At 43.5% G+C, this 16,815-nt stretch overlaps 1 protein-coding gene across 1 annotated transcript in view; it reads left to right on the top strand.

The window, feature by feature from the left end:
* LOC116955608 (NACHT, LRR and PYD domains-containing protein 3-like) overlaps positions 1-16,815 on the top strand; it is a 60,118-nt gene that overhangs the window by 22,584 nt on the left and 20,719 nt on the right. The window contains exons 9-12 of the mRNA XM_076053347.1: positions 4,603-4,689; positions 15,285-15,368; positions 15,701-15,787; positions 15,953-16,036. Of these exons, the coding sequence (XP_075909462.1) occupies positions 4,603-4,689; positions 15,285-15,368; positions 15,701-15,787; positions 15,953-16,036 (342 nt within the window). The remainder of the gene's footprint in view (positions 1-4,602; positions 4,690-15,284; positions 15,369-15,700; positions 15,788-15,952; positions 16,037-16,815) is intronic.

The raw sequence follows: 16,815 nt of genomic DNA, 5'->3' as shown, positions 1-16,815 counted from the left end.
GTGACTGCAGGAATTCATATTCTTTGGGTCTTTCGGTAAAATCACGTCGATAGGTTCAAAGAAAATAACAAAAAATCTACGATGTTTCGATCGCAACACAAGCGGTCGTCATCAGGAAAAGCGGGGTTCGCCTCTAAAGGCAAACTGTTTATAAAGGTTTAAAATGGGCGTGGCCCAAGTGTCATGTCAGTGACGGTCCACGGCGGCGCTCGTGGTGGGTTTCCACCAATCAGAGGGCTGCCAGGTAAAACATTTGCATGTTAAATCGGAGGGCGACCATGACGACGATTATTATGTTAATGTGAGAGATTGTTATGCTAATGTGAGAGATTATTATGTTAATGTTAGAGATTGTTATGTTAATGTGAGAGGTTATCATGTTAATGTTAGAGATTGTTATGCTAATTTGAGAGATTGTTATGTTAATGTTAGAGATTGTTATGTTAATGTGAGATGTCATGTTAATTTGAGAGATTGTTATGTTAATGTGAGAGGTTATCATGTTAATGTGAGAGATTATCATGTTAATGTGAGAGATTATCACGTTAATGTGAGAGATTATTATGTTAATGTGAGAGATTATCATGTTAACGTGAGAGATTATCATGTTAACGTGAGAGATTATCATGTTAACGTGAGAGATTATCATGTTAACGTGAGAGATTATCATGTTAATGTGAGAGAGTATCATGTTAATGTGATATATTATCATGTTAATGTGAGATATGATCATGTTAACGTGATAGATTATCACGTTAACGTGAGAGATTATCATGTTAACGTGAGAGATTATCATGTTAATGTGAGAGAGTATCATGTTAATGTGATATATTATCATGTTAATGTGAGAGATGATCATGTTAACGTGATAGATTATCACGTTAACGTGAGAGATTATCATGTTAACGTGAGAGATTATCATGTTAATGTGAGAGATTATCATGTTAACGTGAGAGATTATCATGTTAATGTGAGATTATCACGTTAATGTGATATATTATCATTTTAATGTGATAGATTATCACGTTAACATGAGAGATTATCATGTTAACGTGAAAGATTATGTTAGCGTGAGAGATTATTATGTTAACGTGAGAGATTATCATGTTAATGTGAGAGATTATCATGTTAACGTGAGAGATTATCATGTTAACGTGAGAGATTATCATGTTAACGTGATAGATTATCATGTTAATGTGAGAGATTATCATGTTAATGTGAGAGATTATCATGTTAATGTGAGAGATTATCATGTTAACGTGAGAGATTATCATGTTAACATGAGAGATTATCATGTTAATGTGAGAGATGATCATGTTAACGTGAGAGATGATCATGTTACCGCCACTATGTCGGCGCGCGAAGTTGGTGGAGACACACACAGACACACAAGCTGTCTGTGTGTGTCTCCGTGGCTGTGTTTTTGTCTCTCTCTCAAATTGAGCAATCTTTGGAAGAACGTTATTAACCAGGTGGCGTGTTGACTGTTGTGTTATCCGACTCTCTGTGTTGCATTGCATTGTATTTCTAAGTTTACTAGGTTTGTTTTTTCTCATTCATTCTTACCTGATGACGAGTGCTTGTGTTGCAATCGAAACGTCGTATTCTATTATTTAATTTATTTCCTTTCTACGTGACTTTACCGAAAAAAACAAAGAGTAATTTTTGCAGTCACGAAAGCTTCAAATCAAGTTTAGACCAATAAACCAAATAGAAATCGGAGCAAAGACAACCAATCAGAAATCACAACAAAAACAACTAATTAGGAATCTAAACAAAAGCAACCAATCAGAAATCAGATCAAAAAACAAATAATTAGAAATCAGAGCAAAAACCATCGATTAGAAATCATAGCAAAAACAACAATCAGAAATCATAGTATAAACAGCCAATTAGAAATCAAAGCAAAACAATCAGAAATCAGAGGAAAAATAACCAATCATAAATCAGAGTAAAACAATTTAATCAAATGAGAAATCGGCAGTATTGCACAAACATTAAATCAACGTTAGATTATTCCCTGTTGCATGAGACAGCTCGCGTGGATTATTTTTAGGCCGATCATGGTACAATTATAAATTCAGTTGCAGAAACACTGAATAGATGTCTACACAGACATGAGTTTATGAAGTAAAATGCAAATGCAGTTATATTATGGCCACCTATGCAAATGAGAAGTTTTTCAATCTTGATCTTAATGCAACTGCATGTCAGGTAACGTATGTGAATATAATCCTGGCGGTGCTGCGATTAAAGTGGGGTTGCCATGAGTCTGTAACACAAGTCTGTCCTGTGACCTTCGGGGAAAGCCTTTGACGATTCACATGGCCTCAAAGTACACTTACCCTAGCACAACAAGAACTATTTAAATGTAAATAGCATCTAAATGCAATTGGTTGATTTTTCTGCGATTTCTATGTGCAGTATTCACCAGCGCGTCCTTAACTAACGGTTCACGGGGGAGCTTGAAGCGGGCCCAGGGCCCCATTCACCAACAAGTCCCCGGGGCATCCATGTGGTTGGACTAGGGCCCATTCACCCACATCAGTGGGAATACTTTTTTTGTTTAATCCAACTAGAAACTCCATTGTGGATTGAACCATCTCATTTCTAAGGGTGTCTAGGGTGTCAAGTGACACGTACTTAGTGAACACACGTAATGACACGTATACATTTTTTTTTAAGTGGGTGTCTGAACCTATTCTGGTCTTGCCCTGGTCAACTCACTCGTAACCGCATACCTGGTCACAGCACCTCTGCATGTGCTGGGTCGCCCTTAATTGGTGCTCACGAAAAACAGTTGCCCAGTGTGCATTGTCATTGTGCCCATGTGCGTCACTGCAGTTGTGTCTTGCGTACGTGTGTGTTTACGTTACATTATGAACACATATTGCCTGTGCCTGTTTACGTGTGTAATATACGCACGTGTGCCGTGGTTTATGCCGACAAATGTTTTTTGAACGTAAAAAATATAAAGCATCCGCGTGCACGCACACTGCGTGAACATTGCAACATACCTGTAAGGGCTGCATACCGCCAGATAAACGCCAGCATAATCCACACCGCCGCCTTATAATCGGGGCTCGATTTCAGCCGCAGTCTAACTCAGAGACCTGAAAAATATTAACAAAAAGACTAAACAAAGTCGTCAACAACACTGTGATCTTAAAAAAAATACATATACGGTAGATACTCGATTATCCGCGTGCGGTTTATCCGATTTGCGGATTAACCGCGCACCTGGGATTTTAACATAAATTAACAATCCATGGATTTTCCCTTAAGCCCAAATTAATAATTTAAAAACAGTTATACATTGTTATTCTTGGAAATGTTTATTACAAGTCACGTGCTTAAACCAAACAAATATGTGCTCCGGTTAATCCGAAATTCACGTGATTGCCTCCACAGTACAGTAGTTGCATGACAACAATGGGCGGAGTTTGATGTTGATTGGCGTGGCTCTGCTATCCACTTTGTGGGCGGAATCTTCTGCGCAGGAGCAGGAAAGTGTTATCATTGAGCACGCTCGTCGATCGGTCAATTGGTAGTATTCGTTCTAAATCGAAAGAATAACAAATCGAAATCGTCAGTTGTGCTTCCTTTTGAGTGATTTATCCCATCATTTATTTTGTGAGTTTTAATTTACGAAACTATGAGAGGTTTTTGGCATAGAGATTCGCGGAAAATGGATATTTTTATCCGCGATTTTGAATTATCCGCAGCCGCCCCCCCCCCCCCCGTCATTAACGCGGATAATCTAGTCAACTGTGTTTATAAATTCCGTGCAGCTGACGAGTGGCGTGTTGGGAGTTTTTTGTTACTTGTGCTTGCGCACCAACCGCCAATGCGACAGCTGCAGCAGCAACATCACCAAATACTTTGTTTATGATATTTACACATCTGGCACACCAAGACCAGTGTATACCCCCTTTTTTATGTCTCTCTGTTCCTCCTTGTGCTCAATCCATGCTTCCGATCTCTCTCTCTTCTCGCCCCACTTCACTGGAACAAACTTCCCCTCCACATTGACCAGTCACCTTCGCTCACTGCTCCTCACTCAAAACTCACTTATTGTTACCCCCAGCTCACCCCACGACCGCTTAATTTTCCCTTCATAACCACCACCATTACTGTTCCCTCTTCATATTCTCATTGCACGGCTATCACTCATTAACCCCATTAATTAAATCCGTTCATCATCATTTACTGTCATCAATTTCGCTTTCACCGAATTCAAGCATCACAGATTTACCCCCATTGCTTCCTCTCGTCTATTTCACTCACCTCATCATCATCATCACATTCATATGTAGTACCGTTGTTAACTCTTTGTAAAAGTGCCTTGGTTAAGGCGCCTATATAATTCCGTTGAGATAAGGTATGGCTGTGGCGACAAGTCACGCGCCTACTCCAGTCTACCAGTGACCCGGACGATATTCGGTGAAAAAAATGAATCCCCGTTTACAATGCATAGGTCGGACACACACAGACGGTAGTGATTGCCCTTGGCGAATATCGCATTGGCCGAACACATAACATCTAAAACATGTCAAAATCATGGCTGTTTCTCCCCACCCTCGTCTCTTTCGTGTTCCGCAGGCTCAGTCATAATGTTCTCAAGGACGCGGGCATCAAAATTCTTGCGGAGGGTACCTCCGGAGGAGGCGTACATTTGGAGGAACTGGAGTAAGTGGCGGACACCTCTTGTAGATGGGAACGCGGCCGCCGTGTGGATGTTTAGCGGTGCGCTACCAGCGAATGGTCTCTTCCGGTGGTGGCTGGGTAGATTGCGGACAAGAATTGTGAAGTTCGCCTCCCCCCCCCCTCCGCACTACATTACAAAAAAGAGATCTACTACCCTCTAATAAAATAAATCTACTGGCTACTGAGCTATTGAGATGGGAGTAACTGAGACGACTGTTCTTGTGCTCCCGTGCATTCAAAGATTCCGTCATTAAGCACGATCAGCACTTGCGCGGCATTGCTGGAGGTATAGCCACATCTGAGCATGTTGTGCGTTTCCCTTGTCTAAACACGTTGGGGGGGGGGGGGGGGGTGGCTGCTAGTCATGTTCAAACATTTTGGGAGACTCGCACCCATCGTAAAACAATAACCCTAAACGTGGAGCAAGCGGAGTTTTCCCGCGCAGGCAGAAGTGCGCGCAGTTAAGAACTGGCCCTAGATTTAACTGCGGCCTATCCAGAATGTTGTCTCCTACTTTATACAAGTTGTCAAGGATGTTGTTGCCTAGATGGGCAGTCATGACAACGGAGAGATGCTGCTGAGAAAAAGTGGGGGACAAAATAAAAGCAGGTGGAGGGCCCAGCTCCGCCGAATTGGCACCGACGTTTAATATATCTGCAAATTACTCACCGAACAAAACCTCCACGGGCGGGTTCATCTACGCCGATGACATCCGCCTTTCCTACAAAGACAGCGGTTTTGGGACCATTAAGCAATATTGGAACGTGGATACGATCTGCCTTTGAGTGAACACAGTCTCAACCTACCTCCACCTGCACGCAATGCCCTCAGTAAAGTACATCTGGGACAACAACTGGCACGCGACGCAAGACCAGGCTACCTGGGCGTCACCTTTGCTCAGACACTCGCCAGCAATCAGAGAGACACAAAGAGAGAGAGAGAGACACACACATAGAGACACATATAGAGAGAGACACACACACACACACAGACATACAAACAGGGAGACACACACACAAAGAGAGACACATACACAGAAACATCACAGCCAGTAAGAGTCTGTTAAAAAACGAGAGATCCTGCCACATCGAGGGAAAGGGGCAACGGTAGCTGTGTTAGTGAGACACTTAGCCCGTTAATGTAAAGACATTTAACCTGGTGATGTACTCAGAGAGTCGGAAATAACTGCTGACATCGGCAGGTAGGATGGAAACATCACAGTCAGTTAAGACTTTACCTGGTCAATAACGTCCTTCCAATGATTGCTCGGTTTGTACCCATCTTCTCGGTTGAAGTTGTGTCTGTGTTTATATATCTGGATGGCTTCAAGAACAAATGTCTGATGATAGCCAGTCGGTTTGCAGAGTACCTTCGTCTTGGAAAAATCTATTTTGTTATGCGCCCACAGTGTTAAAACAATGATTAGCAACGGCAGAGGTATTGGTTCTACCATATTTCAGATCTGCCTTGTGTTTGCGAACACGGTCCGAGACATGTCGTTTCGTATCCCCAATGTAACTGCTGCCACAAACACAATTCAGGTTGTAGACACCAGGGTATTGCATGTCTGGAATCACATCTTTACAGATGGGATAAAATTTTGATTTAAAGCTTTCGTGACTGCAGTAATTCAACGGACCTGGATCTTGTGTTTATTCAAGATTTTGGAGATCTTTTTTGTTTCAACACATTACATAAAATCCGTGATCTGGTTCCGTCTGTAAAAGATGTGATTCCGGACATACAGTACCCTGGTGTCTACAAACTAAGTTGCCTCTGTGGTAGTAGTTACATTGGAGAAACCAAACGCCATGTCTCGGACCGCATTCGTGAACACAAAGCAGACCTTAAAGACGGTGCGAAATTCAACCCTTTAGCTCAGGGGTCGGGAACCTTTTTGACTAAGAGAGCCATGAAAGCAAAAAATTTGGAAATTTATTTCAGTGAGAGCCATATAATATATTTTAAAAGTGAATTCAACTAAATGTCAGTATAATAACCCTCTGAATTTATTCTTTTAAATAATGTTGTTATAACACTCACCATTAATGCGACTTCTGGTGCTGCATGGATTTGCTGATGTCTTTGTAGTCGGGTTGGTACTTTGTAGTCGGGTTGGTACTTGGTGAGGTTAAGCTTCATGCAAGCGTTGAGGCTTTCATCCGTTAAACGTGATCGTAGGTTGGACTTGATGTTTTTAAGATGTGAGAATGACTGCTCACATGCATACGTAGATCCAAACATGGTCAATACAGCAATACTCACACGCTGCAGTGTGTGGTATGTGACAGGAAGCGCGTTCCAAGTTTTGAGAATCAGCTGGTCTTCGGGTTGGAGTTTTTTCATTTCTGTCCACATGTGCTTGCTCGCCAACTCCGCTTTCTGTCGTGTGATTCTTTCCAAATCTTCATTCAGTGACTTGAACTTATTCACCCACATGTCTGAGGCCTTCAGGTCAGCCACTTCTGCTTCAAAATCTCTGACGGAGACACCAGGGATGTAATTCAGGTCGGCTGTGTTCAGTGAACACTCGTTTGGATGGGTGATGAACTTAAAAAGACGAGTGTGCTCACGAAATTCTCCAAAGTGTGCTTTGAAGGACTGTAGGAGACTGGATGTGCAGCCAGCTAGCTGGTGGAGATCAAGGTTTTGAATGGGCTCACTTGCTGTGCATGCATCTTTAAATTGGCTCAGTTTTTCAAAATGTAGTAAACGACCTGTTTCAAGATCCGTGATGAAAAGCTCCAGCTTGTTTTCAAAAGCAAATACAGCTTGTTGAAGGGATAACACTGTATTTCCAATGCCTTGCATTTTCACGTTGAGCTGGTTCAGATGTTCAGTCAGATCTACGAGATAGTAAAACTTGAGGAGCCACTCGGTGTCGGCTAGCTCAGGATGCCCGACGCCTTTCATTTCAAGGAAAGTCCGGATTTCGTTCAGGCAAGCCGCAAAACGGCTAAGCACCTTCCCTCTTGACAACCAACGCACATTGCTGTGCAAAAGCAGACCAGGATAGTTATTTACAACTTCATCCAGCAGTGTTTTAAACTGGCGATCATTTAAGGCTCGGGCAACAATAAAGTTGATCACACGAATGACCAGCGACATCACTTCGCCAAACTGCCTGTCACACATCTGAGCACAAAGTGCCTCCTGGTGTATAATGCAATGGAAACTTAGGATGGGTCTATTTTCATGTTCACGGAGAAGCGCCACAAATCCTTTGTTTTTCCCCACCATACACGGAGCACCATCAGTACACACTGAGAGAAGTTTATCCATAGGTAGACTTTTTTCTTGAGCAAACTCCATGAAAGACTTGAATAAATCCTCACCTCTTGTGGACCCTTTTAATGGCAGAACAGCAAGACTTTCTTCGCGCAGTGTGTCACCAACAGCATATCTTGCAATCACGCTGAACTGCGACAAATGGCTCACGTCTGTTGACTCATCCAAAGCCAGAGAAAAGAACGGCGCTGCATTTATGTCCTTCACTTGCGTTTCTTCCACTTTGTTTGCCATCACGATGGTACGATCATGAACAGTTCTTGCCGACAGAGGTATGTCTTGTATCCGTTTGATTATCTTGTCTTTGTTCGGAAGATCATCAAAAAGTTCATTGGCTACATCCAGCATGAACGTTTTAGCATACTCGCCATCTGTGAATGGTTTTCCGTTCCTCACTATTGCTAAAGAACCAGCAAAGCTAGCCGAATTATAGTCACCTTGCCGGGTCCATACGCAGAGTTGCTGCTGGCTAGCTTGCATCCTGCTCAGAAGCTCTTGGCACGCTTTCTTTCTGCTGTCTCCCGCAGGGTATTTTGATGCAAAGGTAGCGTGGCGCGTGTCGAAGTGCCGCTTTACATTCGACCGTTTCAACGATGTAATTTTGTCATTGCAAATTAGACACACCGCAGAACCCGCTCTCTCCACAAAGGCGAATTCTTCGGTCCATTTGTCCTGGAATGTACGATACTCGTGTTTTTTTTTTCTTTTCGCCATCTTCTTCGTCGAAGGGTTAGCTTTGAGCTAATGACCGAGCAGACGCAGTCTCAGACTGATTCAAAAGGGGGCGTTTACCTGTTTTACCCAGCAACGGCAAACGTAGGCCAGTATCATCCAATTAAAATAATGGACAATTGCTCCTGCAGCCCTGAACAGGACATGCGCAGTGAAAAATCGATGGATGGATTAAAACAAGTGAGAATATTTTGTTTTATCTGCGAGCCATATGCAATCATCAAAAGAGCCACATCTGGCTCGCGAGCCATAGGTTCCCGACCCCTGCTTTAGCTAATACCGATTTTAGGCCGTCGGAAATTGGGCTGTTACTCTGATTGATAACAATCTTGTTAACATCTAACTTTTTAAAATGTGGATCTGGCTTCTTCTTAGGTTAACTTTACATTTGGTTGACATTGAAGTGGCAGAAGAAACTATCATGTTATCTACATTGTCCCAATCAGATGTGGACATTTTTTCTGTCAATGCTAACTGAGATTGTAAGAGAGTCTTGTCAAATTATCAAGTTCAAATCGGAGCAGTATTATTCTCTCTGAGATTAGGGCTAGGCTAGCCCTGAACAAGATCCGTTTAGCATTAGGAGAAGTGACAGCAGCAGATGTGAGTGTAAAGGTGATCGGTATTACCTTGGTGTTGCGGCATCTCTTCAGAAAGGTGAGCGACTCGATCAGGCGAGCCTTCTTGTCTTGCAGTCTGTTAAAAGATCTAACAGGTGTGTGGAAACCCTCCCCATAGAGGCGGTTCAATCTTGGTTTGATGACGATTGCTTGTGTTGCGATCGAAACGTCGTGATCTATAATTTTTTTCTATTACGTGACCTTACCGAAAGAACCAAAAAGCATATTTTCATCTATGTATATAAAAGGGAAATTTGTGAATGTGTGTCTGTTAGAAATGTTTAGCATACTTCCCGACATGCAACAAACTTGAAATTTGGCATGTGAGTAGCTTACAGATTGTACACAATGCAAAAAGTATAAAAATAGACATTTGTATTTTGGGGGGGGGGGGGGGGGGAATAATGGGTGTCATATTTTGCACGGCAAGTGAGCAGTGACGTCACATCTGTGATGTCACCCGCATGCGGCAGCGTCACGCAGTGTGCCTGCTGGCGAAGCCGGGTAGTGAAGCTAGTTCGATATAAATTCGTTTTATTATACTGCAGATCCATGGCGGAACCCCTTAATAAAATACTGTACTGTGAGTTTAACACGTCGGCTAACTAGTGTGTGTTCTCTAATCCAAAAGTTGTTCTTTTTGGCTCTTGGCATAATTCCAAGCATGCACCCCACCCTTCTTCTGTGCTTTTGTGCATTTTTCAGATTTCGAACAATTTTCTTTGTGCCATGGTGGTGAAATATTAACTACCTCGCCTGGTATACGGGAGGTCATGGGTTCGATCCCGACCCTGACGATGCCTGTACATTTAGAGTTTTCATGTTTCTCCACGTGGTTGCGAGGAATTTTCTCTGGGTTCTCTGGTTTTCCCCTCCACATTTAGAGAATGCTTTGAGAGTATTTGGGTATTTGGCTGTGATAAATTTCCACGTGATAATCCACTCCGTTGAGCTATCATTTGTGGCCCAGGTCGTTTCTGACAAAAGAGCTCAGTGGGCCTTACATGGTAAAGTAGAAACAAAATTGTAGAGTATAGTGGTAATATTTTGATTTAAAGCTTTCGTGACTGCAGTAATTCATATTCTTAGCTCTTTCGGTAAAGTAACGTTGAAGGGAAACAATACAATAATAAAATATATATAAAACAATAGAAATTCTCACGACGTTTCGACCATAACACAAACGGTCGTCATCAGGTGTGAAAACCAACGGCAAGAAACATTTGAAAGAACTGTCGGTTTGCATTTATTTATTTTTAAACGGCATATTTATTTATTTATAAAAACGGCAGCGCCACGCGCAGCGATTTGGCAGTTTATTTAGAAGGACTAGTCCATCTATGTTCTGAAAAGAGGAGGGGGGAGACGAAAAATTAATGTATGCTGTCTGAAAGCCACTGTAAGCGTGAACAATCAATTAAGACCTGAAATGGTTTATCAAATTTTTCCAATGATTGCTAAGCCAGACTCCATCTTCTCGGTTGAAATTGTCTCTGTGCTTGTATATGTGGATAGCCTCATGAACGAATCTCTCATGGTAGCCAGATGGCTTACAAAGAACCTCTGTCTTGGAGAGGTAAGCCATCTGGCTACCATGAGAGATTCGTTCATGAGGCTATCCACATATACAAGCACAGAGACAATTTCAACCGAGAATATGAATTCTGGCTTAGCAATCATTGGAAAGATTTGATAAACCATTTCAGGTCTTAATTGATTGTTCACGCTTACAGTGGCTTTCAGACAGCATACATTAATTTTTCGTCTCCCCCCCTCCTTTTTTCAGAACATAGATGGACTAGTCCTTCTAAATAAACCGTCAAATCGCTGCGTGTGGCGCTGACGTTTTTAAATAAATAAATATGCCGTTCAAAAATAAATAAATTAATGCAAACCGACACACCTGATGACGACCGTTTGTGTTATGGTCGAAACGTCGTGATAATTTTTATTGTTTTATATATATTTTATTGTTTCCCTTCAACGTGACTTTACCGAAAGAGCTAAGAATATAGTGGTAATGTTTATATTCGTGACTACATTACATCTATCCCTCTATTTAAGAACGAAACAGGAGAATTTATTCACAAATCTGGCTGTCGTCTGATGATGCTCATTGCAATTATTGGCGAAACATCGTACTCAATAAATGTTGTGGATTTACTCTCCAAAACACCGGTGTGCTGTACTAGTGTAGTGTCAGCAGAGCGGGAGACAAGGTTCTTGAGGAGGCACCTTCTTTATTCACACTTTCAGGTTCGCAAGTTCGCCCTGTTGTATATATAGGTGTTATGAAAATTAATTAAAATAATGAAAATTAAATGAAATTTGAGATTTGCATAATTTATCCGAAATTATGTTAATCAGTGTAATTATGCACATAAATTATGGTGATTCGAGAGATAATCGTATTAATGTGTGCGAGTGGGCGTGGTTAGGATAATGCAGGTCGTTATGGATTATCAGGTCGAGCCTCGGTGACTAGGATTGTGTTATGAATTGGAATGACGCAATTAATCGTATGCAGTGACGCAGGCATTGTGAGCGTGAATGAGAGAGAGTCGATTCGACTCTGCTCTTTAATTCCGTATTATCGATAAGGATACGATTACTCTCGATTGAACATTACGAATTATGTGTGTTATGGATTATGTGTGGTGATAGTGTGCTTATGATAGGTCCCCAGGATTCAGATCTCATACGCAGAACAATATTATGCAGAATTTCAGGAAGAATCACACACAACCTTTATGCTTTAATCAATTTTATTCTCTAGCTAACTTTAATTTTTGGATAATATGAAAACTCAATCTCGGGATGTTGGAATTTCAACACAGCGTTAACATGATACCATCACGATTGCGTTGTTTCACCTCGATAGCGGCACCTGTGGTTAATTCCCGACGCGTAACGCAATCGATCAGTTGTTGAGAGAGAGATTAAAAACATGCAAACTATTCTATCAAAACCTTAACCTTATAATATGCAAACTCGTATTCTTGAATGATTACACAACACGGCACTCGGTCTTTGATTCGTATCCAATCCTTAACACATTCTGATATGCGAAATTATTATGCTTGAAATCGTCAGCACAGTACCACGGCGATGTTCGTTCATTGATTCATCAACGATTATGCAATTAAAGCGTTCGACTGAAATAATTCTGATTGCCTCATCAACGTAACTCAATGGGTGGCGATGTTTTTCGTTATCAGCTAATAGTTGACGCAGTTATCATGAGTCTTGTATGTTTAATGGGAGCGTTGTTGATTTCTTGCGTTGAGCAAACGCCTAGGTTGATTTCCTTGTCAAAAAAATGTTTGTTCGTTGTGTAGCGGTGGGGGAGTGAGGAGGGGGGGAGAGTGTGGGGGGCATACGAACGACTGCCAGTTTCTGTCCACCGCTGGCTGGATGAGTCAGCACGACGCTCGCCGTCGTCGCGCCGATGGGTGTTGAGTGCGGGGCCGCTGCCCTCTCAGCCCTGGTGACGCGAAGTTGCGCGCTGTAGCACGCTGGTGGCACGCTGTTGGCACGCGCTGGTGCTGGTGGCACGCTGGTGGCACGCTGTTGGCACGCGCTGGTGCTGATGCTGGTGCTGATGGCACGCTGGTGGCGCGCTCCCTCTCCTTGAAGATGCGCGAACGCGCCCGTGCTGGTTCGCTGATAGCAGTTTCTCTCCACTGCTGGCTGAGCTGCTGCACGCTCTTGCTTGGCGTTGCTGGCCGCGCTCTTTCTCCTTGAAGATGCGCGAACGCGCCCGTGCTGATTCGCTGACAGCAGTTTCCTCCACTGCTGGATGAGCTGCGCCGGGGCGCGCTCTTTCCGCTGCTGTAGTATCTGACGCTGTGCTCGCGGGCGACAGGTCAAGTTTTTCTTCTGCTGAGTGAGCTGAGTCGCACGTGCTTTCTCTGTTGAAGTGCGCGAACGCGCCCGTGCTGGTTCGCTGACAGCAGGTTTCCTCCATTGCTGTATGACTCACTTTTGTTGATACATCGCGACTCAGCGATCCTCGCTACTCAGCGAGGCTCGGAGCCAGCCGCTCCATGCGACTGCTCGTCCTGTGGACGACTTGACTCGCTGATCTGTCTTCACTCTTGACTGTTGACTTCTCTGACTTTTGAAAATGCGGCTGACCGTTATATTCAAAGACAATTCTCTCTGCGCAGTGGAAAAGGGGGGGGCGGGGTCTGTGTGTGTGAGTTTGTGTGTGTGTGTGTACAGATGGCTCCTGCGATAACGATCTGTTTGCCCTGGCGTGAAATTCCTCTCTCGCGCTCTTCGGGAGAGACAAAGGTGGTCGGGAGTACCTATCTCCTTATACTTTCGACTTTATATTTCTCAAATACAATTTGGTCCCATGTTCGCCAATACTCGTGTTTGTAACTACGTCCTCCCGACACCCCTCTCGGGTTACCGAGGTTCGCATTGATATGATGGAGTTATTAGAAAGACAAATAATTTTCATCCTGAGTTTAAGAGGTCCGTTTCCAGATTGTTGGAATCCATATCCCTTGGTTCTGTAAGGTTCTATAATGGAATATCGTTTAAGGTTAACACGTTATTATTAATGTTATATTGCAATTTTCTTTAAAACTTTGTTTGCCTGGTTGCCGTGTGTGGGGTGGGGTGTGTCTCCTCATCAAACCCGGCTGGCTTTTCAAGATGGCCCCTTGTGATAACGTGTAATTCCTGCTTCTCCGCGCTGTGAGAGAGACAAAGGTGGTCAGGGTTGCTTGGGATATTGTTTAAACTCTTTCGTAAGTTTGCCCGTTCGCCTCATTCCTTCTCGATAACCTTTGATGTGACTCGGTATTTTTTCTCCAAGCTTTGTTTTAACAGTAAAAGTATTAAAGGTGAAAATCATTTGATAGCGAATTAATTATTGGATAATAATTCACTGATGTATCTGGTGGCCTGGTCTTGATTGGAGTGAGCGCGAGGACCGCTAACTTTAGCTTATTCTTGTTAATGCATTTTAAATTTGACCGTTGTTTTAATGACAAAGGAAAAAATATATATATGGTTAACCCGTGGGCGTCCTCGTTTCTGGCTTGCGGAGGGCTTCCCTCTGCGTGACCTCCCTTAGGGCACATCAAACTCTTGTTCATCTGGAGATCTTCGCAGATAGCTGCTAACATCCTCGCCTCGAAAGTTGTATTATTTCTTTATTTATTAATGGCCTGTTTATGACCTACATCTGGTTTTTCGTGTGCCTGGCTTACGGGGTTTATTGATTATTTTTTTTGTTTGTTAAAAAAATATGATATATAACGGCAAATATTATTGTTAATATCAATTTTGGAAAAGGCTCATATACAACAGCCCTCGCTTCTCCCAAGTCATATAGCCCAGCCTAGACACAACCCTGGCCGTGTTACACTGACGGCGTCGACCGAGATGGCCAACAACTGTCCAGTGACGAAGGCGGCAGAGACGAATGCGACGAGACGAGACCACTTCCCAGAACCGGCAGCCATGAGTTTTCGCTGTCCGCTGCGTTTATCCTACCCGGCGCAGCCTGGCCCCGCCCTGGCCCCGCCCTGGCCACGCCCTGGCCACGCCTACCTTCTCAAACCCACTAGCGGGTTCTAGGGGCTTCCAGACGGGGTCTCTGTGACCCCAGTTCCTCCTGCTTGCCGACACACAGGCGTAAATGCTCACCGACGTGTGTACTGCTCGTTTACCGCAGTTACCGTTGCTGGACAACAGACGGCGCTATTACACTACACTCGTAACGAATTGGCATGTTCTGTTTACGTGACAAGCCTTACTAAATGGCTGTGTCGGATGGTGGCCGGTTTAACGATACATTTATATTTACGTGATCTAACACGAAAAAACCTCTGTTATGGATCCATATAAATGTATTTTATTATGATATTGCAGAGCCATGTCGGAACCCCTTAATAAAGTGTGTGTGTTCTCTCTGTTCAGTTTGTGGGACTGCTCCTTGACGGATGATTCTGGCTCAGCTCTACGCGACATCGCCGTCAACTGCTGCCACTTGAGGAAACTCAAGTAAGTCAGAAGATAAACAAGAGAATGATCACGACAGCGTGTGCCTCTGCAGATGCTAGATTTGCTTTTCGAGATTACTGGAGACAGCAGGCTGTATCACCTTATAACCTCCTCAAGGGATTTTTGGTAGTGGGCTGTACCACCTTGCTACTTTCAAAATCAGGGTTTTCATTTATGCTGGAGGAATCAAAATGAGCGATGAAGCTTTTTTTTCACAGATGTCTCGTAGGGGTCACGGGGTCAGAAAGTTACAACAACAAACAATACAAACAACACGATAGGAGTGCAAATCCATTAAAATGGGGGTTCTACTGTGCATTTGGCTTTTACAGGCTCAACGACAACAAGCTCATGGATGCCGGCATGAGGATGTTGGCGGACGGAGTGTCTCAAGGGAAAGGGCGTTTGGAGGAGTTGCAGTTGAGTTGTCGACGTCCCCCCGACCGGTGCACGTTGGGGGGGGGGGGCATCAGGATATCGCCGACGTTTTTCAACAACGTCTCGGCTGGAGAAGTAACAACAATGGTGGAAAACGAAACCGTCATCCAACGCGTGCGCCTATTTTTGGTGATGTTTGTTTTTAGTATTTGGAACAACTCGCTGACCGAGGACTCGGGTCCTGCGCTTTACGACATCGTTGCTGCGGGCCAAGGCCTCAAGGAGCTCGGGTAAGTTCTGAACCTTTTCCTACACCACATCAATTCTAGACATCCCGCCATCAAATTCACCATGGAAGTGGAGAAAGATGGCAAGCTACCATTCTTGGATGTTCTGTTTGAGAGGAGACCTGATGGCCCACTGGGGCATTCTGTCCACAGGAAACCCACCCACACAGATTCCTACTTGAAACCTGATTCCCACCACCACCTAGCTCAAAAGAATTCTCTCATCAAAACGTTATACCACAGGGCACATTGCATTTTGGACCAACACCACCTGACCAGTGAATTAAAACATGAACACCTGGCCCTCAAGAGAAACGGATACTCTGACCGTACCATCCGCCAAGCTGTTTCTCCCGCCATACATAAACAACCACTTGATACTCCGGTCAAAACCATCACACTACCATATATAGCAGGCATTACTAAAAATATCTCCAAAATTTTAAACAAACACAAGATCCTGGTCCGGTTCAATACAGTAGACAATATCCGTGACCTGATCCCATCCGTGAAGGATGTCGTTCCTGACTTACAGTACCCCGGGGTTTACAAATTGAGCTGCACTTGTGGTGATTGCTATATCGGGGAGACGAAGCGACATGTCTCTGACCGAATTCGCGAGCACAAATCAGATTTGAAACACGGCAGAACGAATTCTTCTGCTGTAGCTGACCACTGTTACAACGCTGTGGGTGATCACGATATAGTTTTCTCCGATACTAAGGTTCTCTGCAAACCCACGGGTTTTTATCAGAGATTTGTCCACGAGGCAATTCAGATTT

The sequence above is a fragment of the Petromyzon marinus genome, chromosome 60 (assembly GCF_048934315.1).
Source record: "Petromyzon marinus isolate PM22_M1 ecotype Great Lakes invasive population chromosome 60, UKy_Petmar_22M1.pri1.0, whole genome shotgun sequence".
NCBI classification, from domain to species: domain Eukaryota; kingdom Metazoa; phylum Chordata; class Hyperoartia; order Petromyzontiformes; family Petromyzontidae; genus Petromyzon; species Petromyzon marinus.
The sequence above is the reverse complement of the archived record's forward strand: the minus strand, read 5'-3'. Positions and strand labels throughout refer to the sequence as shown.